General features: G+C 26.8%; 1 protein-coding gene across 50 annotated transcripts in view; it reads left to right on the plus strand.

The window, feature by feature from the left end:
* Dscam1 (Down syndrome cell adhesion molecule 1) overlaps nucleotides 1-25,144 on the plus strand; it is a 64,464-nt gene that overhangs the window by 1,869 nt on the left and 37,451 nt on the right. For 3 of the 50 annotated variants that reach the window (XM_089226053.1, XM_089226048.1, XM_089226070.1), the window contains exons 2-6: nucleotides 8,297-8,478; nucleotides 10,263-10,401; nucleotides 13,632-13,793; nucleotides 20,582-20,731; nucleotides 22,043-22,166. In XM_089226053.1, coding sequence (XP_089082179.1) covers nucleotides 8,297-8,478; nucleotides 10,263-10,401; nucleotides 13,632-13,793; nucleotides 20,582-20,731; nucleotides 22,043-22,166 — 757 coding nt within the window. Of the gene's footprint in view, nucleotides 1-8,296; nucleotides 8,479-10,262; nucleotides 10,402-13,280; nucleotides 13,443-13,631; nucleotides 13,794-13,927; nucleotides 14,120-14,648; nucleotides 14,820-15,557; nucleotides 15,723-16,175; nucleotides 16,341-16,832; nucleotides 17,013-17,234; nucleotides 17,400-17,648; nucleotides 17,814-19,270; nucleotides 19,439-20,581; nucleotides 20,732-21,737; nucleotides 21,862-22,042; nucleotides 22,167-22,221; nucleotides 22,340-22,507; nucleotides 22,632-22,678; nucleotides 22,803-23,142; nucleotides 23,267-23,471; nucleotides 23,596-24,645; nucleotides 24,770-24,822; nucleotides 24,947-25,144 lie in introns of all 50 variants that reach the window. The other 47 variants (XM_089226067.1, XM_089226047.1, XM_089226041.1 and 44 more) reach the window with 34 other exon arrangements.

Here is a 25,144-nt window from a genome sequence, read left to right on the forward strand (position 1 = left end):
ACGGGACACTCGAAAGCGGGACGTATGGACCGTATGGTCACGTTAGCCATACAGCATAATTCATTCAATTGTTTTATAACAATTTAGACATCTCATACAAATAAATTATAAATTATAATTCAGAAGATTACTTACATTATTCAAACTTCATATCATTAAAAACTTAAAGTATTCACTGAGTATTCATAATAATAATATGCTTATTATTATAAGAACATAATTATTCTGGAGGTAATTAATTTATGTTAATTGATATGATTTCCAAGAAACATTCACAATCATATATTTTATTTGTCTAACATCGTCACAATTTATTATTGTATATTATGATCTCAATTATTCGGGTTAATAGAATTTGACCTCTCTATAGTTTTGTAGCTGTAAAAAAAAAAAAAAACTTTAATTCTATAATAATATTTGATTATGATATAGATAGGTACATTTTCTCAAAAATTTTCTAATACTATTTTTTTCTTTTATAAAAATGTATTTTATGGGTTCTAACATGAAGACAGGAAATAATTATTGTTGTCTAATGACTACATAATATTCAAAGGATATCTGTTGTCTTATCGGCGCTACTGGTTACCGGTTACCTATCACAATTTACTATTAAATTAGGTACCAAGGTCTCTTTTTTAACCTTTATTTTGTACAGATATCTAACGTACTGTTTACCTAGGCTTTTTCAAAACGGCTGTTTCAAGGAAACTGTGTGTTTAAATTATGTACTCCGATGAAATAAATTATCTTATAGGTAGTAGTTATATTACAATAATTAAAACATGGCTGTATATTTGTTCAAAAATATATTTGCTTAAATTATTTGAATAGGTATACATATTTTAAATAGTGTGCATGTAAAATATTTTGTATCATGTATGACGTATAAGTACGAATACAACGAAAGGAGTAAAGAATATCATTATACTTATTAGTTATTTACGGTATTGTAATAGAATATAATTTTAAAATAGAAAGGAAACGATTTTCTGATAGGTAATCAGTAAAATAAATAATGATTATAAAAGTATGTATTTTTAAAACAGACCGGGATAGGCCTATTTTTAATAAATACAGTTATATTCATATCAATAATTATATAGAGTAAAAGATGTACGATTTAAAAATACTCATTATAAAAGCATGGCCTTCTTCGTTAAGCAAATATAAAAACGATAAAATTGTCTTGTTTTTTTTTTTTTAATACATTAGTCGTAACTCATAAGTCTCATAATCTTAAAAAAGGTCATATTAAAAATAGAGTATTACATTTTTATGCATGTATTTAATGTGGGTACTTAACTAAATAGGTATAGAATATATATTTTGATGATCCTCTAAAAGGTATCTACTTTGGACGATTGGTATTATTAATTTTACTTATCTTAAATAATAATTAAAATAAAATTGTACTTATTTATCTCTTAAATGAGAAACACGTTTCTGTTTGTATAATTGTTCGTCACAAAAAATGCCAACACGACCTTCTTAGGATCAAAGTTAAATTTTTACTCCAGTCATTGTTCTCGCATCGAACAAGTTTCATTTAATCAATAAAGAAAGTAAATTTATCATGAATGATGAGATTTGTTGTATTAAAATTATTAGACAATATGATGTTATTACTTGTATAATATTTTTAGTTACTAATTATAACTTAAAATATCTATTTATAATATAATTGAGTGGTAATTTTAACTAATTGATGTTGTTTAACAATTAATTTAATTATTGTTTTTGATTAATTGTGTGCTATTATTCCGATTGTTACTTATAAATTATAATAATGTATTTTGTTCTAAATCCAACTAAAATATGTATGAACAAGTTTTCAAACATTTTCTTTGATATGAAATTTTACATTACCTCAATATTATTTTGAATTATATTTGTTTGTAGTTAAAAAACAAAAGAAAGTGCGTTATATAATGTCAGAAATAATAATTAAATATTAGTGTTACGTATGTATCCCTCTCATCGATCTACGCTTTTAACGTGACTGCACCTTCTACTCGTCCTATAACCCTGTCTGGCAGCACACGCGGATTCATTGGGCCTCCCGTGTGTTGCCATGGCGACTACTGAAATCCTGTTGCCGTCCAAACAATACTCGTAAGTACTCAATAGCAGCGTCCTTTACGTCGAGGAAATCTATTTGTGCACGTGGCCGAGCTATAAACTGATGTTTCCAATATTATAAAATATTTTAGTTTGATAATTATTATAATTATTTGATAAATCGTGTGAACTTGTTTTTGATTTCCGGCTATACCCGACTAGGTACTCGTATTTGATCATTTTATTAATAACAAATGAGACATAATGACCCAGAGAGGTATCGCATATTTCCTTTACGTACGGATGTCGTTGAATATCCGGGAAATTATTTCCAATGCTTACCTACAGTTTTAATAAAATTACGGATATTAGTTTACAATTACAATTATTTTGATCTGGTAACGTCGAAGATTAATCATGAAATACGTATACTTACAAATTTAAAAAAAAATACCTTATCTTATTAAATAATAATCGTTTAATCATATTTAGGTAGATAATTTGTTAAAATCTACGTATCTATTGGTTATTAGTTATTCTTGTTAGCCTATTCAAGATTTTCTCACGTTTTGTTTTTACTTTAACTTTCACTCAGTTTTTTTGAACGGGGGTTGAGGAAAACGTGGTCGTGTTGAGCAAGGATTGGTCGCCGAGAATCCGGGAGTCAGCAACTCTTAAGATGCTTGACCTAAGCACAAATTAAGGATCAGTAGCCAACCATCACGACACACCAATACCTCTTTTTCTATGCATATATGATTACATATTGACATATTATGTAAAATGCGCCTTAGTCCTTAATTATTTATATTAATTTAAGGGAAAAATAAGAGTATACAAAAGTTTCAATTTTCTAGGCATAGTTTCTTTAATGGTCTCTCTAAAAGTAGGGTAGTTCCCATATTCCTAAAAGAACTATTGACAATACCATCAAAACATTTCTAAGAAATACCTATGAACTCCAGTGAAACCGTGAACACGAATTTTTTACCAAGTGTTAAATAAAATTATCAAATATATTATTTGTTTTAGTGAGTTGTAAGTCTGATTATCGTATGTTTAATTTAAAATTAATTATTTCATAAATTGTAATTGACTGTTAAATGTCTTGTCATGGCCCAAATTTGGACCTATTGTTTGATGACTTCTAAAGTTCTTAAAAAATGTTACAAACCTACTATTTTTAATTTCTAATTTTTTAATCGCCAACAGCATATAATTATACTAGATACTACTGTTTCTTATGTTTAAAACTAAGTGATATATACAAACTCGTAAACAAATATTTAAAAATTATTTACTACTATAAAAATAAAAACTACTTTTTTCATAATTATGCATACAGGTAGTTTTAGTGTAACCAGAATAATATTACGGTGACTGGTTGTACATTTTATATACCTTTATGACATCGTATGTGTTATACTGAGAAATGTATGTAAATACACTGTGCACTTACGCAAGCGCATTTTGGAGGGAATAACAGTTATCTGAAAGAACTTTGCCCGCGAAATAGCATCCGCCCAAATAACAGATCGATCATGTTTGTGTGGCGTAACCGTTTGTGTACCTACAGTGTACAGCCTAGTGCGTTACCACCCACGACACCCACATAACTTTACTACTAAAAATTAAATAAAAAATTAGTACCTATATTATATAACCAATGAAATAGGTTACAGGTTTAGTTAAAGGTATATATTATTTTAATTATAAGATGGAAATTTCAAGAAAATTAAAAATCCACTTCTAAATATAAATAAAAGATTCAAACCGTTTCGTTTACAACTGTGTGTGTTCAACATATATATCATAAATTACGTTATGCTCGACCGCGTTTCATGTAATCACTTGGTTTATTGTTCTTAGAATGGTTTTACGTTTACTAAAAAAAATATCGTCGTCCACGTACATTTAAATAATAACAGTAATTAGTTTCAACGACGATGCCCGTGTTACTATTTGACTTTCAAATTTGATGGAACAATAGATATTCTGGGGGAGGAGAATGAGTCTGTGAGTCAGTCGTTAGTAATTTCTCGTTAGATGATGGTAATATACTAATGTATAGTTCATATCGAACATGATATTTAAATATAGGCTGAATATTCTAAATAAAGTATGTTGGTATTCAACTTTTCTAAACTTTAAGATGTTATTAAATTATTATTCATTACAATAAGTGAAATATTAAAATATATTATTTGATAGCAAAATTTACAATCAAGGATTTTAAGTATACAACACAAACTACCATGATGCTAGGTCTGACATTGTGTACAGACTGAAATTGACTTAAAAATTAAAATATCATCGTTGTAAAAATCGATAGTTAATAATTATAAGCTTTAAGTTAAACTCCTAATATACAACAATAATATACTTGATAATATAGTTTTACCCTAAACCGAGGTGACTTTATACTTGTTGAGCCACCAAAAGAAGACTAGACGAACTTGATAAACGCCAACACTCGGTCAATTTACTTTTTTACAGAATAGTATTACTTGTCTCGTTTTTGTCACTTTTTTCTATATTTCTACGAGTATATTTTATAACAATAACACAATTTTATTTCTAGATATTTAATTTAAAAGATAAATTCATGATTCATGTATGTAATAAGTTTGCTCAAAGATTTCCCTGCAATTTGTATTCATAATATTATGAACCTAGCTGATAAATTATTTTGGTTTATTAGAACTTTGAAATTAAAATATTGTCATCAAATCATCTGTTAAAATAAACAATGTATTATATGTAATAATAACTAATAAAGTAATAACTAATAAGTAAAAATAATATTAAACATAATATGTATATTTCATAAATTATTTTTTAATATAAAATGTTATTGGTTCTATAAATAATAAAGATGTAGTATTATAATATAAACTTGGCAGTAAACATCAATATTATTAAATATAATATTATTATGCTAAATAATTATTTCTTAAAATGTCTGCTGTATAATATACTATTATAATAATATGTAACTCGCTGCATGTACCCTTACATAATAAGTACTATAATATTATATAGGTGTAATCTATTGGTTATTTGTGTTGTTTGATATATTTGGAACATCATATATATCATTTATTGTTTTTTTTTACTTTTGTTTTGAAAACTTATAACGTTTTAAAAATACTATTCGTACCTATATATTTTTTGATGACGGTGGAAAAAAATATTATTCTATTCGATAGTTTTCTTTTTATCGGTGGTTATAACTTATAAACACATTGAGATCTAAACCGTGACAGATGTTGTAAGGCTTTGCAGCTGCCACACACGTTCTTCCATCGGTATACGTGACGAGAGCCGGCCGGTAGCCAGGTGTTATTTTTTCGGCGCATGTACATGTACATTACACACCCGTGTGGCTCTTAAAATGTACTCTAAAATCTCGCTGTAGGAAATCGCAGTAATAAAATGTTTGTACCTGTTAAGTTTTTCCCACCTGACTTGGTCGTACAGCCATATTTAAAAAAATATGTTTATGTATTTTAAAACACAAAAATTGCGAAATTTTGTATAAAAGACTGTACGAACATGACTTGGTTGTGCAGTGATTATCATGTGCCTGTGCTTTGGTGTGGAAATTGTGATCGTGGGAACACCACCAACATGTTGAGTGAGGTCAATGCTAAGCGCGTTGTCATTTAATTCATCTTCATTGTGCATTTTAATTTGTCACTCGTTTGGTTAACCGTTAACAAGTGTATTGAACACAGGGTACCTAAATTATATTAAATTATTTAGTCATACATTTTATATTTGAACGTATTTATCTATAAATGTATTAATATTTAATAAAAATTAAATTTTATTAAATTATATAATATAATATATATTATTTAACCCTACATCACTACTTTGTTAATAGTAAGTACATTCAAGTAATAATATTGACACTCCATCAATAAACTTCTAATTTAAAATAAAAATTATAAATAGGTAAATAATATATTATTATACTTATAACATCCGAAAGAATCTGATGAGATTTTAATTGTATCCTAACCCTTGAATAATTTTCCACTGACCACATTTATTAATTTTAATAATTGATTTAACACTTATCTACAATATGTATATTCATTTGACAGTCGTAACAGTAAATTCCGACGTTCAATAATACGAAATTATAATATTTCAAGTCACTATATATATATGTTTTACTTATGTTCTTATGAAATATATATTAAAAATGCTTGCATTGTGAATACTATTTAATTTGTTTTTAGCCCTCGGTATAGACTACAGAGACATGCATACATACATACATATTACATAGATTATTTAAGATAGAATCCACACATAATATTATGTTGCTTTCCGTACACTTACTCTTAAACCATTCTACATTAATCATGCTTCGTGTACTAACGTCAGCACAACCTTGAAAATTACTAAATAATACCCACATAACTTTTAGATAGTATACCTATAAATTAACGTTATTAAACAATTTACTATATTTTATCAATCTATCCGCTATATTTTAAACAATAATACAATAGCTGAAAGACACATACGACATACCTATTAGTAATATGTCTGAACTTTTAAAGGCATATTTCAATGCATATTTTCCCAGCTTTTAGTGCATAAGTGCATACTTATTTAGGCACTTTTTAGAGCATGAACTCACGCGCTAGCCCTGCCTATTACTATTTCATATATTTAAATTAATATATCAATACATGAAATTATTATGAAAATTATTGTTTTTTTTTTTAATTCGTTTGATAATATTAACTTAACAATTAATTAACATGATGTAAATAATGAGTAAAACTAATTACTAATGTCTATAACTTAGATTACTAAATACAAAGTCTTAAATAATTTTAAGTTGTCTATAAAAATAATGTCGATTTTTTGATCAGAATAAGACGTGTAGTTCATTTGTATTTAAAACACGTGTTATTTCCATGTGTTTGTTACCTCATACAGAGAACATTTTTTCATAGTAATTTAATTCAATTATGATTTATGACTGGTTATATTATAATGTAACGCGCTATGGTTTTTATTTATATTTTGTTGGTACCTATTCGTTATCAATTATCATTATACTTAAATGTTTAGTTATTAGTTCGTTAAATTTATTTTTTTAAGCTAATATTTGTTATTATTTTATAGGTAGCAATAAAATATAATTTATTTTTGACAAAATTTTCAATTTTATTTCTATTAAACTTTGAAAGTTGAAGGTATTATAATTTTTATCTAATTGGTTATCTATTATTTAGTAATTTTGAAAATTTTTGTGAACAAGAGTTTTAAAATTGTTTAATTATTTACATTCGAGTATGTAACACCCAGAAGATATCACGAATACGATAAATATAGTATTTTTACCGTTATAAATTAAATTATATACCTAATAGTATTATTGTATTAAGCCACATAATTAAGTGTGTATTAGGCTATAATACCGGTGGGCGGTGATACACAGTATCCCTCAGTATACACTTATTAAGTATCAATTATAAAACTTGAAAACCTTGATAACTCGAATTTTTTTTTAAGTTATTCATATTCTCCTTAAAATTCGAGCTATTGGTACTTGGCTGTATATTATAGGACATCTTGTAATTCATTTAATTTATGTTTAAAAAACAACATAGAAAAGTAAAAAAATAAATATTGTATGATCGTTGAATCACATAATCAATTTTTTTGTCATAAATCATAATGTATTGAAAAATATTTAAATATAGTCATAGATTATAGTTTGATAAACGAGGTTAAAAAATTATATAGTTTAAGATTTAACTTCCTCCTTATGAATCAAATCAAAAAACTTAACAAAGTCATATAAATGTAATTTATAGTACATCATTACTAAAAGATCCCATTGTATTGACTATTATAGTACTGAACATACTAGTTCTTTGTTGTAATTCATTTATAACTTTCATAATACTTCAATATCGCAATGTCGGATGTTTTAAACAGTGGCGTACCCGAAATGGGTAGAGGGTAAGTATAAATTAAACCAAGTTTTTGACAGTTTTCGTGTATAAATTATGCATTTATTAGGAGGAAAATTTCGATCGGGGGGGGGGGGAAGGCGGTAAACGCCTAAACTCTCCTAGCTACACCACTGTTTGTAAAAATAGTTAAAAGCATACTTATAATTATTTTATGTTTTATTCTACTCATTTAAAATGAACAACAATTTTACGAAACTAATTTTTTTCTTATTTTATATTTCTAATAGTCTTGTGCGAAGATGATACAACCATGGGACCAATGTTCATCAAAGAACCCGAGAACAGAGTAGATTTTTCAAATACTACTGGAGCTATTGTTGAGTGTACTGCTAGAGGGAGTCCAAGGCCTGAAATTATTTGGATACGTGCTGATGGTACTGCTGTCGGAGACGTGCCTGGTTTACGACAAGTAAGAATTCTTATTTAACAAACTATTTAATTATATAATGTATGATAAAACAATTATAATCTGAACATTTTTAGTTTGCATGTGTCTACACCCATGGTTTGATAGGACGAGTAGATAGAAATCAGATATTTTCCTGGACTTTTTAGTCTTGTGTACATATATGCAATGAAGTATTTTTTGTTGAAACACTCCATAAGATAACAAAATGATCCCTAATATGCATAATCATAAACTGGAGGTTGCATAGGATTGCACTGACTTTTGAAAATAATATGTGTAATTTTTAAAAAATTAAAATGTATTTAATTAAAAAATTAAAAAACCAATGTATAAAAGTGTGTTGGTATACCTCAATATATTTTCGTGTATCTCCGTTCAGTATGATAATCATAAATGAACCATGGCCTATCCATTCTAAAATCTAGGTAACTATAATATAATAGATAACCCTCTATTTAATTGTATATGGTGTATTGGTGTATATTCTGATATTCATATTATAATGCATTAAATACTAATGTCTAATGTATATAGGTATATTAATATTAGTGCATTATTATGCATTTTAGCATTTAATAATAAAATAATATTGTTGTGATTGTGTACCTACTTCAATGTCAAATTTAGAATAATATCATATAAATATATGATTAAATCATGTGTAGGCTTTGGGGAAGAGAGGGCTAATCCCTCACAAGTTTTTTTTGCCTACAACCTTTCCGCAACACTAACAGTTAAGTCCAATTTACACCACTGCATATATATTCATTCTAGAATGATACTGGTAGGCAGTAGGCTATATTTTATCTTTTTTTGCTATTTATAGGCATAATACATTTCCCCTTCTAATAAGTATTTCTAATAATTGCTGTTATAAATTTTTTATCCAAAAAACTTGAAAATGCTTCTTAAGGACCTTTATTATAGTTGTGAGTGTAATTAAAAAAAAAGTTGAAATTAACAATAATTATTGTTTATGAGTAAAGTTTTTTTTAATCTAAAATTCGAAAATGTAATACAACATTTTTTAATAATTATATTTACTTTTACTTACAGCCTGTCTTCACTCAAAATTACTTTTTGTTTACAATGATTTTATATCAACAAATTTAAATTTAACAGATCAATTTCAGTAACCCACACGACACCTATAAATGTACAACAGGGCAGTAACCACTTTCTTACATAGGCAACATTTATAGAGTTAAAATTACTATCGAAGGTTATTTACACATACTCATTACTCAACTAAAAATTAAAAAATCGTAAAAAACCGATGATTGAACACGCAGTCACACATACAATTTTCTTACTTAAAAGTTTGACGATAAGTCAATTAATTCTAATATCAAAACTAAACAGCCCACTTTTAAACTGCTAAACGGAAATTTCGGTGAAATTTTCATTTATTTATAGATATTTTTAATTTTTTTTTGTATGAATGTCAACATACAATATTATAATATTGTATGTTGGGTTGAAATACTTGAAATTGATATTTGTAAAATCGATTTAGTATTATGTATTTTTCTGATACCAATCTGAATTATAGACATCTTAGTTAAAGTATTAATATCGTCGAGATATTTTGAAATAAAATAATATAATATAATCCATAATACATTGTATATATAATTAACAATGAAATTGTATTACAATTACTATATTTATTGACTATTCTAAAAAATATTGGTTGTGTGATAAACCGATTGTATTGATTGGTTACTGCCGTTCTCGATATGAACCAAATATAAATTTTAATTGATTGTCTAATATTTGTGTAGGTCAAAGGAGATGGAAATTTGGTATTTCCACCTTTTCGAGCAGAAGATTATAAGCAAGAAGTACATGCTCAAGTTTATATATGTATGGCTAAGAATCGTGTCGGTGTAATACATTCTAGAGATGTAAATGTTCGAGCTGGTATGTTAACTGAAATTTATTTTTCTAAACAATATAATTGATATTATTTATCTTAAATTAGATTAAGTATTTGAAATAAATTAAATACAACATTACAGTATTTAATGATGACATGCAATAAAATATTATATTACGTACAGGTATACATTCAACTAAATATAAATACGTATTAGATATTTAAAAATAAAATAATAATATTAATATAAAAATGTTTGGAGTTAAAATATATTTTACAGAATAATTAGTGCGTTTTAATTAATGCAAATAATTTTAATATTTTTAATGTTGATATTTTTTTAACTAATCCGATTCTTCTTACAAATTTGAACATCTATCTGCTGTTTAAATTTAATTTCTTTTTTGTTAATGATATAAAATTATTAAATACTAATATATTTTTCTATTTAAAATATTTTACAAAGGGATATACCTAATATTAAAACTATAAAGAAATTATTCATAAGAAATTTGATATAATATATATCATACATTTTTTAAATTTGTGTTTCTAATTGTTATTATTAAATCGTGTTTTTTATAGCACTTAAGACTTTATTGCAATTAAAGTTAATGTATTAAATGTTAATATGTGAGGTTAGTAAACATTTAGTTGATATATTGAGAGCTTGATAACTATGAATTATTTTTTTGTTTTCTCTTTTCTGGAATTGGGAACATTTCCAAAACTATTCACAGAGTTATTTTCGACTCGTTCAATGTTTTTAAAAAGTACCATTTTAATATATAAATTAATATTAACCTATAAACATTAATGTGTATGGATGAGACAGCGTGTTTTTTTCACGAATTTTCAGCTATATATAACTAAGTTAATGATTATATGAATACTATGAGTTGTAGACAAAAAAGTTAAGCGACTTTTCAAGAAAAAAAAACGAAAGTAATATTTTCTGATATTAAATAGCGGTATAATATACCTAATAATTAACATATAATAACAAATAATAATTAAATACATGCTATGAAATGAATTTAATGGAGCAAATCCATAAAAACTATAAATGTAAATATGTGCCAGTAAAGTAATATTATGCTCATAATTTACCAATGTACTCAGTTGCGTGATCAGGATTTATTTCGAAGATGGGAGCTATATACATATAATATTTTACGGAACCGTTTGGACTTTTTTTGATATTGTATTTTAATTGTTGACGTGCTAATTATAGTAAAAATGTATTTTAAATATATTTTTTAATTTTAATATTTTATATAATGAATTATTTGTACTTTTAAATATCTTATAATAATTTTTGACGTATAATAAATATAAATAGATTATTGGGGGTGGAGGGGCTAAGCGGACTAAGGCGTCGGTTGTGACCCGCGCCGTCGTCGGTTCGAATCTCGGTCACGGACGGCATCGCTCTTCGGGCATTTCACGTTGTCTGGAGAGAGTGGCCGCCGCGCGCTCCCCCCCCCCCCCCCCCAACAGGGCATGGCAGAAACCTACGTTTGCCCATTAAAAAATCTGCCAAAAACCTACGTGTTAAAATCTACAGTACCTTCCCCTACAGTTCCCCAGGCAAATGACCTCGAAGCCTATTAACCCTAAAAAAAATAAAAAATAAAATTGATTAAATATATTTTTTTTTCACGTCCAATTGTCCCCACGTCCATTTGTCCTAGATCGAATATTTTATTGTTAGGGTATTATTTTGGCTTATCACATTAAAATATAAGTGGTTTTATTTAAATGATTTCAAATTTCAAAAACTCTCATAATTTAAGCTACCTATGAAAAGTTATAATATTACCTTTTTGTTATTTTTCATTCTTAATTTAAACATATTTTTAAAAAAAATACATGATTTGTTTTTACTGTTGTTTACAATATGTTTTATTTCTTATATCCTGTTACCAAAATTCAATTTTTAAAGCCGATTTGTGTCCACGACTCAATTTCAAATTGATATTTTTTTGCAAGCGGGGGGTCTGAAGCGTTGAATGGTAAATTATGTGACTCATCAAATGATAACGATGTTTCAAGAGATATTCTATTATGTCGCTTAGCTAGTTTTGTCTTTTACTATACTCGAAATAAATCTTATATAAAGAGACAGAGACTTAAATATTCATATTTATAAATATTATATTTGTTACATTATATGTAACATGTGTTTCAATTTTGTTATAAAAAACATATGTGAATAGAAATAGAATACTAATAAAACCAAAAAATTATTTTATTCATAATGTAATATGTATCTATTTGATCTTTATATTTGATAATATTAATAATATATTATATCCTGTTAACATTAATATTACTTTTTATTTACAGCTAATGATATAGATACCTAACTATTGATTTTTAAATATACTTAATGTACTATTATTATAGTTATATCGTATTTTGTTAGTTGTCGCACAGAATTATGAAATCGATGTAATTAAAGAATTTGCTATTAAAGGCAACTCAGCTGTAATGAAATGTCAAGTACCTTCGTATGTATCTGATTTCGTACATGTTATATCATGGATAACCGAAGATTCAGAATATATTCTAGGATCTGATTATGGTGGGAAGATTAGCGTGTTATAAGTTCGAATGTGTTTTTCCTACATTCATGTCCAAATATTGATTACATTTTACGAATTTTCAGTCTATTTAAAGTTACTTTTAATGTGTGTTCGCGATGTTCTAAATCTGAGAGGAATAATTTCCAGCGTTACAGCGACATAAGTACTTCATAGTTCATATTATATATGTCAAGTATCCAGATTAATAAATATGAATGGCCACTCATATTTTTACACTGTCCAAACACGTTTAAAATTGTTCACCCCTCAATATTTAAAAAATATATTATATTAGATACCTACCTACTCTGATATATTTACTGTTTTTTATATAGTTGTTACACAGTTTTATGACACTGATGTAAATAAAGCTTACGCAATTCGTGGAAATTCTGTGATTATGAAATGTGAAACTCCGTCATATGTCGCAGACTTCTTAACTGTTTTATCATGGCATACTGATAATGGCAATGTATATTATCCAGGCGATGATTATGGTATTATATTTGGTGGCATGCATCTAATGGATTTAAATCTAACTAAAATTGGTTATATAATTGACATTGCCAGTGTTTCCTATCTAACCTTTCATACAATTACACCCAATAATAAACCCGAGTTCAATTATGTTTTTTTGTATAGTAGATGCACTTACTACAGTGTTTTAATTATTTATTTTGGAATAGCTGTAAGTCAATATTATGAAGTTGACGTGAATAAAGAACCAGTGATAAAAGGCAATTCGGTTGTAATGAAATGTGGTATTCCATCATTTGTTGCCGATTTTGTTATTGTATTATCATGGAGTACTGATAAGGGTGACAATTTTTACCCTGGAATAGATTATGGTATTTTATGGTCATATAACTTTATAATAGTATCTAGTATGATATAAAAAGTTTCCTAACGCATTTTTTATGAAATCCTATTAAAATAATATTCTCTTAGTTTGTAACTTCTTCATATTATATTGTCTATTTAGTAATAGAAGAACCGTACAGAAGTGAAGTGAATAATGAATACGTTATACGGGGTAACTCGGTTGTATTAAAATGTAGCATACCGCCATTTATCGCAGATTTTGTCGCTGTTGTATCTTGGCAGGATAATAGTGGGAATGTATACGAACTATTATTAATAGAAGAAAAACTCGTAAACTCATTAAACAATCATGGTATTTAATTTGATGGTTTTGTTGTGAATTGAACGATTATCGAAACTTACATCCTAGTATTTTAAGTGTGACGAATTTCTTTTCTATCCACTAATGGTTTGTTATAATAAAATTAATGATCTTAGTTATCGGAGAACCGTATAGAAGTGATGTTAGCCCAGAATATGCGATCAGGGGAAACTCATTATTATTCAAATGCAGTATTCCGCCTTTTGTAGCAGATTTTGTTAGTGTTATTTCTTGGATCGATGATGCTGGTAATAATTACTATAACATCAATGAAAATGGAGCTATCGATTATGGTATCTACAAAAAGTTTTAAATTTATACGATTGTTTGAGTCAAAATCTGTAATCCTTTTCAAAATCCTAAACATTTGTTCTACTTAAAATTGTTTGTATTTTTCAAGTTATCAAACACACTAATAATTTATAAATTATAGAGATTTTAATAACTATTTAGTGAATGATATTATATTATTTACTATTGCAGTATTGCTAGTTTATAAAATAAATAATAATCATTTTAGTGGTACAAGAATCATACAGAAGTGATGTCAGCTTGGAGTATGTCATTAGAGGCAATTCCGTAGTATTAAAATGTGGTATACCGCCTTTCATTGCCGATTTTGTGTCTGTTATATCATGGCAAGACGATGCCGGAAATGTGTTCCCCTCTATGTCAACCCATTATACCCGTGGTATTTGCAAATTAGACCATTATGTGTGTATGAAAAGAATATGTATCATACAATCTAAATTATTGTATTGCTACTAAATCTTCCACTCCCTATCATACTCCAGATTGTCGTTCTTTATTTTACATAGTATACTGAACAAACACTTTATACAAATTCCCTCGTTAATAATTTTCACGCAACTTTTTAATCTCTTAATATTTTACCATCCAAGTTGGCACTTCGATTAAAATCTAAATGTGGATATTATTATACTATTGTCTGATATCTTTTTTTTTACGATCAGTGGTCACGCAAAATTATGTGGTAGAGGTAAATAATGAACATGTGATCAGGGGTAATTCAGCTGTTATAAAGTGCTGTATACCATCATTTGTAGCCGATTTTGTGACAGTTTTATCGTGGAACGATAATACAGAAAACGAGTATATATTTCATCATGAATATACTCAAGGTATATTTATTAGAAAGATTTTGATGAATTTTATAAGTCACATAAATTAATTTTCTAATTATGTCCTTGTATAGACTATAAACGTACCTTTGTGATAAACATTTAAATGCTTTTTCTGGAGTAAGTAATATTGGTTTAGTTATTGAGCATTTTGAAGTTTTATTATATTTACGAACATCATAGAATAAAGTAAAATATTAAACCGTTTATTGTATTTCCATGTAATTTTATTAATTTATTCTTTTGAACTAATTTCTTTGCATGTAATGGATTTATTTTTTCTTAAGTTGTTAACCAGATGTATGCTTCAGAAGTGGTAACGGAGTATGTAATACGTGGTAATACAGCTATATTGAAATGCACTATTCCTTCGTTTGTAGCGGATTTCGTTGTTGTAAATTCTTGGATATCCTCTGATGGTCAAGAATATCATAATTTAAATGACAATTATGGTAGGTAGGGTTTGATAGACGATTCCCAAACGACTTTATACATATATTTAACTCCATCAATTCCTCAAACCCAACATCTATAAGCTTAAGAAATGTCTTCAATTGTTTATTTTTATTTTGATGAGTTTACATTTTAAACCATAATAATTTGGTATTATTTATTATTTTTAAATTTTTTTTTTTTTTTCAAAGAATTATAAACAAGAAAAATTTTGCCCATTAAATAGTGGAATTTTTAAATGGTTATAGTCTATAGTTTAGACTTGTTTTTTGTGAGTATAAAAAGAAGGAAAATTATATTTATGTAATTACGTCGAACGTTATTTAGGTATCGTTATAATTTATTCTTATCGAAAAAATCAATCAAATAATATTGATTATTTCCAGGATTATTTTTATTTCGCATTTATTGGAAATATAATTTTTCATATATAAAGCGTTATATTTTTATAGTTGTATTGCAAAATTATATTACTGGAGCTGAAGATGAATATGTAATACTTGGTAACACTGCAGTTATTAAATGCAAAGTGCCTAGTTTTGTAACAGATTTCGTTTTAATTGAATCTTGGATATCTTCTGATGGTCAAGAATACCGCCATTTAAATGATAGATATGGTACTTATTGTAATTTAAACATAGTATTTTATGAGTGTATTGCGTTCTAATGTTTACTAAAAACTCCTTTATATGTTGGAATCCGTCGGCTTTATATTTGGGTACACATTTGTCATTATTTTTATATTTATGTTTCATTGTTTTCAAAAATAGTTGTGAATCAGAACTATGAGTCCGAATTGATGCCTACAGAATATGTAATACGAGGAAACTCGGCTATACTTAAATGTAGTGTACCGTCGTTTGTAGCCGATTTTATTACTGTCGAATCTTGGGTAACGAGTGAAGGTCAAACGTTTACTAGAGATTCAACTGAAAGTAAACAAATATCTAGATGAAAAATCTTAGAAAGAGATTATACTTTTTAAATGTCTGTATAATAGTTTTCCTTATTTATGATCCAAAATATTTCAGATTTTATTATCCTTGTACCTCGTATAGTAAACACAATTACTTTTTGCTTATCTTGCTTAAGTGTTGAGTATTTTACAGTGGTAATCCAACATTATGTCACTGAAGCTGAAAATGAGTATGTAATACGTGGTAACACCGCGATAGTTAAATGTAAAATCCCAAGTTTTGTTGCCGATTTTGTCTCAGTGGATGCTTGGATAGCAGACAATGATACTACTTTTACTGCTCTCACGTTATACAATGCGAATAATAATAATTGTAAGAGCCTGTTACAATATGATAGAGATTAATATTCCGAACGTTTGTCTATATCCTGATTAACTTCCATGCATAATATGCAATATTTGTTGGAATAATTATTCGTACTATTCGTAGTCAAAGCCTTTATTTTTATTTTCTCTAAAAATTTTAAAATCGAATTGTCGTATGTTTGCTAATAATGCTTGTGTTAATTACTGACGTATATTATATTTTTGTCAGTTGTTCATCAGTCATATGAAGTCGAGGCTGATAACGAGTACGTCATCAGAGGTAATAGTGTCATTATGAAATGCGAAATACCAAGTTTTGTTGCCGATTTTGTTTCGGTCACTCATTGGGTTGACTCCACTGGAAAATCGTATTACCAGGATAATCATGATTATGGTACCTTTAAGACATAATAATATGAAAGGATGTCTGGCTAAATAAATTGTTTGTAATTACGCCTGTTATGTATATATTTCTATCCTATCTTGAATTTATTTCAATAATTTTGATTAAGTATGAATAATCGTTATTCTTTATTTTATAATATTTTTGTAAATAATGTGCTAAAAAACTATAAACCCATCTATATTATTTTGTTCGTGTATGCCTATTTATATATTTATATTTTTTTCCATATTTATACAGTGGTAAATCAGCTCTATCAAACTAGAGTTATTGACGAATACGTGCTGTTAGGAAATTCCGTTGTCTTAAAATGCCTCGTTCCGAGTTTTGTAGCAGATTTTATTCATGTGTTAGGATGGGTGGATGATAGTGGAAACAATATCGGATCAAATGTCGATAAACAGGGTACAATACCTTTTTAAATTCGAATACTCGATGTTTTTTGTATGATTGAAATATGAATGATTTTGAATTTAAATATTATAGTTCCCATCCAATTTATTATATCGATATCAGTACAAAATAATAATTGTATAGCTTAACTTTTAAATTGATAGAAACAAAATATTTACTATTAATTAAATATGAATTTAGTTGTGGAACAATCATATCAACTTCGGGTTAATGACGAGTTTGTACTCAAAGGAAATACAGCAATATTAAAATGTATAGTACCAAGTTTTGTTGGAGATTTTCTTGAAATTATAGAATGGGTGTCTGAGTCTGGAGAATCGTACATTATTAATCAACTATATAAGGGTTTGTCTTAACAATGATTGTTAAATTTTGGAATGTATGGTTTAAATTTAAAAAAAAAAATTATTTTCCATCTACTATCCTGAACCAATGAATGAGTTTTCTCAAAACCATAAAAGTTCAACATGTATATTATACTTACATAACATAAATCTATACACATTTTTCAGTTGTAAGTCAGTATTATGAAGCTCAAGTTTATGATATGTTCGTAATAAGAGGAAATACAGCTATTTTTAAATGTTCTGTACCCTCATTTGTGTCTGACTATGTTAATGTTGATTCATGGGAAGCTTCTAACGGTGAAACTTATTTTACTCCAAATGCAGATCATGGTAGTTATGTTTGATATCATGATGAATTATAATTATTGGTATACTTTTTCTATGATGTTTGTATTGAATGCATTTATATTTCCTGTCTAAATATTATTGCCACAATGTGTTTCTATACAAATTTTATTATGATATATTTGTTTTCTAATCAAGACATTTCATTATACGAGTATTTATACAATATAATTTGTTTAAAATAAAATTTTTAATAATCATATTTTAAAAAGTTTGCTGTCTGTTTCATATAATTTTAGTCGCTTCAAGCTTCAATTTTTATCTGTAAATACCTATTTAATAACAATATTTCCATTATGTATCCCTACTTTGATGTAGAAAACGTAATATTAAATTGATTTATTTCAGCTGTAAATCAATATTATGAAGCAATTTTATATGATATGTTTGTCATCAAGGGTAATACTGCAGTTTTTAAGTGTATTGTTCCATCATTTGTTGCTGATTATGTTTCTGTTGTTTCTTGGGAAGATACTATTGGAAACAAATATTTTGTGTCATCCGATAAAATCTTTGGTATTAATGTCTATTATTGTAGACTTTATAAAATAATTTTCCTTTTTGTTCTCGTCCTGCATTCATAATATTTAATTTCATCGTTGAAAATTTCACAAAAATGTAGTATACCTACAGTACCTACCAACTATTGGTATACTTTTCTCTGTTATTGTTTACCATACATTGATTTCTAATACATATCTTTATATTTTTCAAACATTTTCTGACTGTTTATTCCGATTTATTATCTTTTTTTAGTGGTCAATCAACTTTACACTGTTAATGTAATGGATGAATCTGTTCTTCGTGGAAATACTGCTATATTGAAATGTCATATCCCTAGTTTTGTTGCCGATTATGTATTTGTGTCTAGTTGGACTTCAGACAGTGGTGATGAGTATTCAATTAATGCAAATCATGCTTACGGTATTGAAATTAAAAAAATATTCTTAACTGTTTATAGTTTTATTATTAGGTTCAAATATTTTCATAAGATTCTGGTTTTTCCAATATTAAATAGGCAAGGGTACGTTGCGGTTTTCCTTTTTTTGTATCCCAATATTTTCATCGTATTTCTTTATGTTCCTCTGAATCCTGGATGAATGTGATGAATGAATGTGTTACGTAGTTAGTTAACACTGAACAATTTGATACTTTATATTTAATAGACTTATACCTAAACATAATAATTTTACATTTTGGTATGGTTTAATTAATTAATATATTTTTTTATTTTGATTTTTAACTATCTAAACAGTATATCAATATAAAGGTTCAATTATTGTTCAGTTGTTCATCGCTTTTGCTTTTTAATGAGAATAATCGATGCAAAATTATATTTAACTTTATACATACAATATAATGAATCTGTAAACTTTATACACTGTTATCAATATTAAGATTGTGCTACATGTATCATATTTCACTAACTACACAAATTCCATGAAAACCAAATTACTTGAGGTATATGAAAATTTATTTTATGCTATAACAGTTTCATGTTTGTTGCGGACATACATTTTTGAAAACTCATATTTTTTTTCTCATTATATTTATTTAAAAAAATGTAATGCTTCTAATATTGGAAGTATATATTTATCTAGTATTGGTATTTTGTTTTATAACTATATGGTTATGTTCTAAATGTTTTTTTTCTGCTGTGAATTGTGTTAACTCAATAATGATAAAACAAGTGGAGTACATTTATAGGAGACAAACTGCTATAATTTTCATACAATAATCTCTAATTTTAATTTAATTTAAATAAGTTTTTATATTGATCTTTTTAAAATTTCATGTATAGTGAAAATTGTTACTGTTGCACTTTCTTAATATCATATATTTTTATTTGGCATCGATTATGAGAGATTTCATTACTATAAATTATTACTAATTTAAACAAAATAAAATATTGATAACAGTTAAAAGTAATTTGCCTTAACAATTTATATCTATTTTTATTGTTTTATATTTATTTAATTGTTTGAAATCTCTTAAATTTTCACTAAGCTTCTGCAAAATAAATGTCTACAAATCAATTCTAATTTTATTTTATTTTTAATATTCAAGATGGTAAATATTTGGTTTTGCCTTCTGGTGAATTACATATTCGTGATGTCACACCAGAAGATGGGACTAAGTCTTATCAATGCCGAACTAAACATAGATTAACTGGAGAAACAAGGCTTAGTGCTACTAAAGGAAGATTAGTTATTACAGGTTAGTAAAATATTATTTAATTAGATATCTACTTATTCACTAAAAAGTATATTGGTAAAATATAATATAGTTAAATATTTTATGTCAAAAAGCTATTTGATGATCATAATTTTCTAAACATAAACCAAATATTTTGGGTGTGATTAAATTTTTTTAATTTTTTTTATGTTTCATATTAAATATTTTTATTAATATTTATACTAAATACATTATATGCAGTCTTCAAACAAATTTAATGAATTATACATTTAACTGACAACTTTTGGTAAATATTTTTACACATAACACATACAATTCTAGTGTTTCTAATTTTTTTAACATCTTTTAAGATTTTTTCAATACAATTTACCAATATATTTTTCTTAGTGGAATCCCAATAGCTAAATTATTATTCTTTCTTAATTTTGAAAATTAAAAGTAATAATAACAAATAGCATTTTTAATTTCAAATTAATCCAAGTACCTACTTATAAACTATTTTATAATATTTGGTTTTTTTTAAGAATTTTAATTTAGCTATTTGGTGAAATAAATCATGTATAATATTAAGATCATTGTTGCATTTATTTTAATTTTTTTATGTAAATACAATTTTATTAAAGTCAAAAATGTGTTAACATATTTTTAATTTTCAATGTTAAATGCATTAATGGTCTAAGTAAAAAATTACTTTTTTATTATTATATTTTTAAATTAATAATGTATTCAAACACATATTATTTAGTTTATCCTTTTTTAAGTCAATTTATTTATTTATTTAACATAATAATATTTTTATTGCATACAAAAAAATATGAAATATTTTATTTCATCAAAATGTAAATAAATTTGCTTACCACTGAAAAATATGTGTTTGAAAATGAAGCCTGAATGTTGGGATAGGGTACCCCTGCGACACATTAAAGCTGTGCAAAGTATTAAATCAAATAAATCAATGATACAAGTTATGTTATTTCATTTTTCTATTATCCTGACATTAGAAAATACTTACTTAATCACTTCTTAGACCCCGTTGGTAGTTCATCTCCAAAATTTGCTTCTTTGGAAACTGGTAAAAGTTATCAGTTCAGATCTGAACAAAGTCTTGTGTTAACTTGTTCTGCTCAAAGTCATCCAGTACCAACATACAGGTAAGGACTAGAATTTTAATAGAATAAATGCATTAAAATATATTGGTATAAACGATAAGCAATCAAGTTAAATATAATTAAAATTAAATTATGAATATTATATATCAAACTTTCAATGTATTTTTACAATAATTTCCGCTCTATGTATTATATACCCATAGTCTTACATATTTTATTTTAGATCCCATTACTAGTATTGCTCCAAAATTCTCGTCAACAACAAATATTCAAGGATTTAAGATTCAACGTTTTAGTTCATTTGATATGCTCTGTCCTTCACAAGGGTACCCTGTACCAATTTCAAGGTGGGTAGGACATTGTAATGATCTAAATTACATTTTTCTTTTAAAAATACACTAGAACCAGTAAGTTCGACTGCACCTAAATTTCCTATGATGGCAGAATCTTTCAAATCAAGGTTATTTCTAACTGTAGACATGTTGTGTCCCGCCCAAGGCTATCCAGTTCCCGCATATAGGTATGAAACTTGAAACTTGAAATAATTTATAATATTTGATTTATAAAGTGCATTAGTCTTAAGCTTTAATACGATTAACAGAGACCCCTGTTTGAACAATTTTGTAATTTGTTTCATTTCAAACATTATTAATACTAGTATAATGACATTTCTTGGTTTCTATTATAGAACCTATTGGCTTAAAAGCTCCAAGTTTTCCATCAGAAGCTAAATCTGTTACTTACATAAAAAAAATGGATCAAAGTATTAGTTTATTATGTTTGGCACAGGGATATGGTGTACCAACATTCAGGTAACATATTTTATCCACTTACTCTTTATATATTTTGGCATAAACAGAACCTGTAGGATTCAAGTCTCCTACATTTCCATCTTCTTCAAAGTCTAGTTGGTTTGTTAAAAGTGTATTGAAACATCTTTCTTTACTTTGTTCGGCACAAGGGTACCCAGTCCCAGATTACAGGTAACAAAATTTAGAAATTTCAACGTCTTAATATAATTTTAGAGAAATATAGAATATAATATATAAATTATAGTATACTAAAATTATCATTTAATAATTTATAGTTTAAATAATGAATAATAATAAAAATGAAAAATCTAGACAGTTTCGAAATTGAATTTATCTCTTCCAGAACCTTATAGTCTTAAAGCACCTACATTTCCATCTGAGGATGAAACATCCAGATTCAAGAAAAAAAGTTTATTCAGTATAAGTTTACTCTGTGAAGCTCAAGGCTATCCTATCCCTTCATTCAGGTACAGTTAGGTATATATAATAAAAATGTTGGTATAATTTATAGAACCAGTAGGTCTAAAGTCCCCAGTATTTTCATCTGATGCAGAAAGTGCAAGGTATAGAAAACGGTCTAATAATGATTTATCAGTATTATGTTCAGCACAAGGGTACCCTGCCCCAAGTTTCAGGTAAGGTTATTCCACAATGTTAATACATATAATGAAAATATTTTAATTGTTTTAACCCAAATTAAATATTTTAAAACATTTCTATTTTTTAAATGTTCTAATCACAAAATGTGGACTTACTTTATTCTCACATTTTGGCTGAAGATAAACTGTTTGTTCTCACTTGTATTTCCATTGTAAATTTTGTTTATCCAATCATTTTTAGATCCGGTTGGCATAAAATCACCTGCTTTTTCATCTGATTCAAAAGGAACTATATTTAATCGTAGGTCTAAATCTGATATTGTATTGTTGTGTGAATCACAGGGGTATCCAGTTCCTGATCATAGGTGAGAGAATGCTATAGATTTATTTCTATGTAGTGTGTTGAAAGGTTTATTTTTTAATGGACTACATTATAGTTGCATGGGTAAATCTATCACTGACATTTGGGCTCAAAGAAAATAATATTTAATTTCTTTAAAGATACAAAATTAACATAACCTACCTACTGAATTTTCAGAACCTGTTGGTTATAAAGCACCTACATTATCTTCAGATTTTTCTAGTACAGGGTTAAAAAAACGAGTTAAAGGACCAATTGTTTTATTGTGTCAATCACAAGGATATCCCGTACCCGATTTTAGGTGAGAACTACATTTAAATCTTATAATTTTGAATTTTAAACTAGAGGTTATTCATTGGCATACTGTGATAAATTTATATAGAGGGCTATAGACTTTTTTTTAAATAAAAAAATGTTTCTGTTCTCACAAATTGACAGAATTCTGGGGGGCTATAGCCCCCTTGACTACCCTTCACCCCTTTTCTATGTCTATAAAGTTATTGTTAAAATAAAATTATTATAGCAGTCAAAATTATAAAACAAATGTAAAGGATAATATTTTTATGACAGTTAAAGTATCCTAGAATTAAATATTTAGACATCACATGTATAAGGAAATAAAATAAAAACATATTTTGTTAAAAAAATGTTTGTATTTTTATTTTTTAAATAAGGCAAATTAATTATCACTTTTAGGTGTTATATTATATACTAATATACTATATAGGATTATGATTGAGTTATTGGTAAAAATTATAGTTATCTAATTATACATAGGTAGTATACCTATTATACATTTTTTTTTCTTTTTCATTTCTTAGGAACTATATTTTTTGTCTATTAGAATATAATAAATAAAATGTATTATTACATTATTATTTTTGTATTCAATTATTTTTAACTTGGATTATTTTATCCTTAAAATGCTTATAAATTAAATTATGAATCTATTTGTTTTCAAATAAAAAACAACTTACCTTGCTTCCAACATTCAGATTTTAACTTGATTTATATAAATAATCATTCAAGTATTTTTTTTTAAATTTGTATCCAGAACCCATAGGATTTAAATCTCCTACTCTATCTTCAGAGTTTGAAGGTACTCGCTTAAAGAAAAGTTCTAAGAATGCTATTGTTTTACTGTGTCAATCTCAGGGATATCCTGTCCCAGAATTCAGGTGAGACCATTATTCAATATTTAAAAAATGTATTTTTATGTTGTACCTTTTAGAGCCTGTTGGCTTAAAATCTCCCGCGTTTTCCGCCAAATCAGAAACATATAAATTTAAAATGAAGTCTTTTGCTGACTTGGATCTATTGTGTGATGCACAAGGATATCCTATCCCATCATTCAGGTTTGAAATAATATAATATTGATAGGTAGTGCTTTTCATTAAAGTTATCCTTATTTTCCATATATTTGGTTGGTATAAAACTTTTCCACTGTCATCTGATATAAAATTTAGTTGGATAGAACAACAAATTAATAAAGGGATTGGTACATTATTTCTAACCTAAAATTTTCCGGTTCCTTTATCTTAGTAAGGCAAAAT

Source organism: Diuraphis noxia, unplaced genomic scaffold (genome assembly GCF_037042655.1).
Source record: "Diuraphis noxia isolate RWA-SAM2 unplaced genomic scaffold, SU_Dnox_SAM2 contig0004, whole genome shotgun sequence".
NCBI classification, from domain to species: Eukaryota; Metazoa; Arthropoda; class Insecta; order Hemiptera; family Aphididae; genus Diuraphis; species Diuraphis noxia.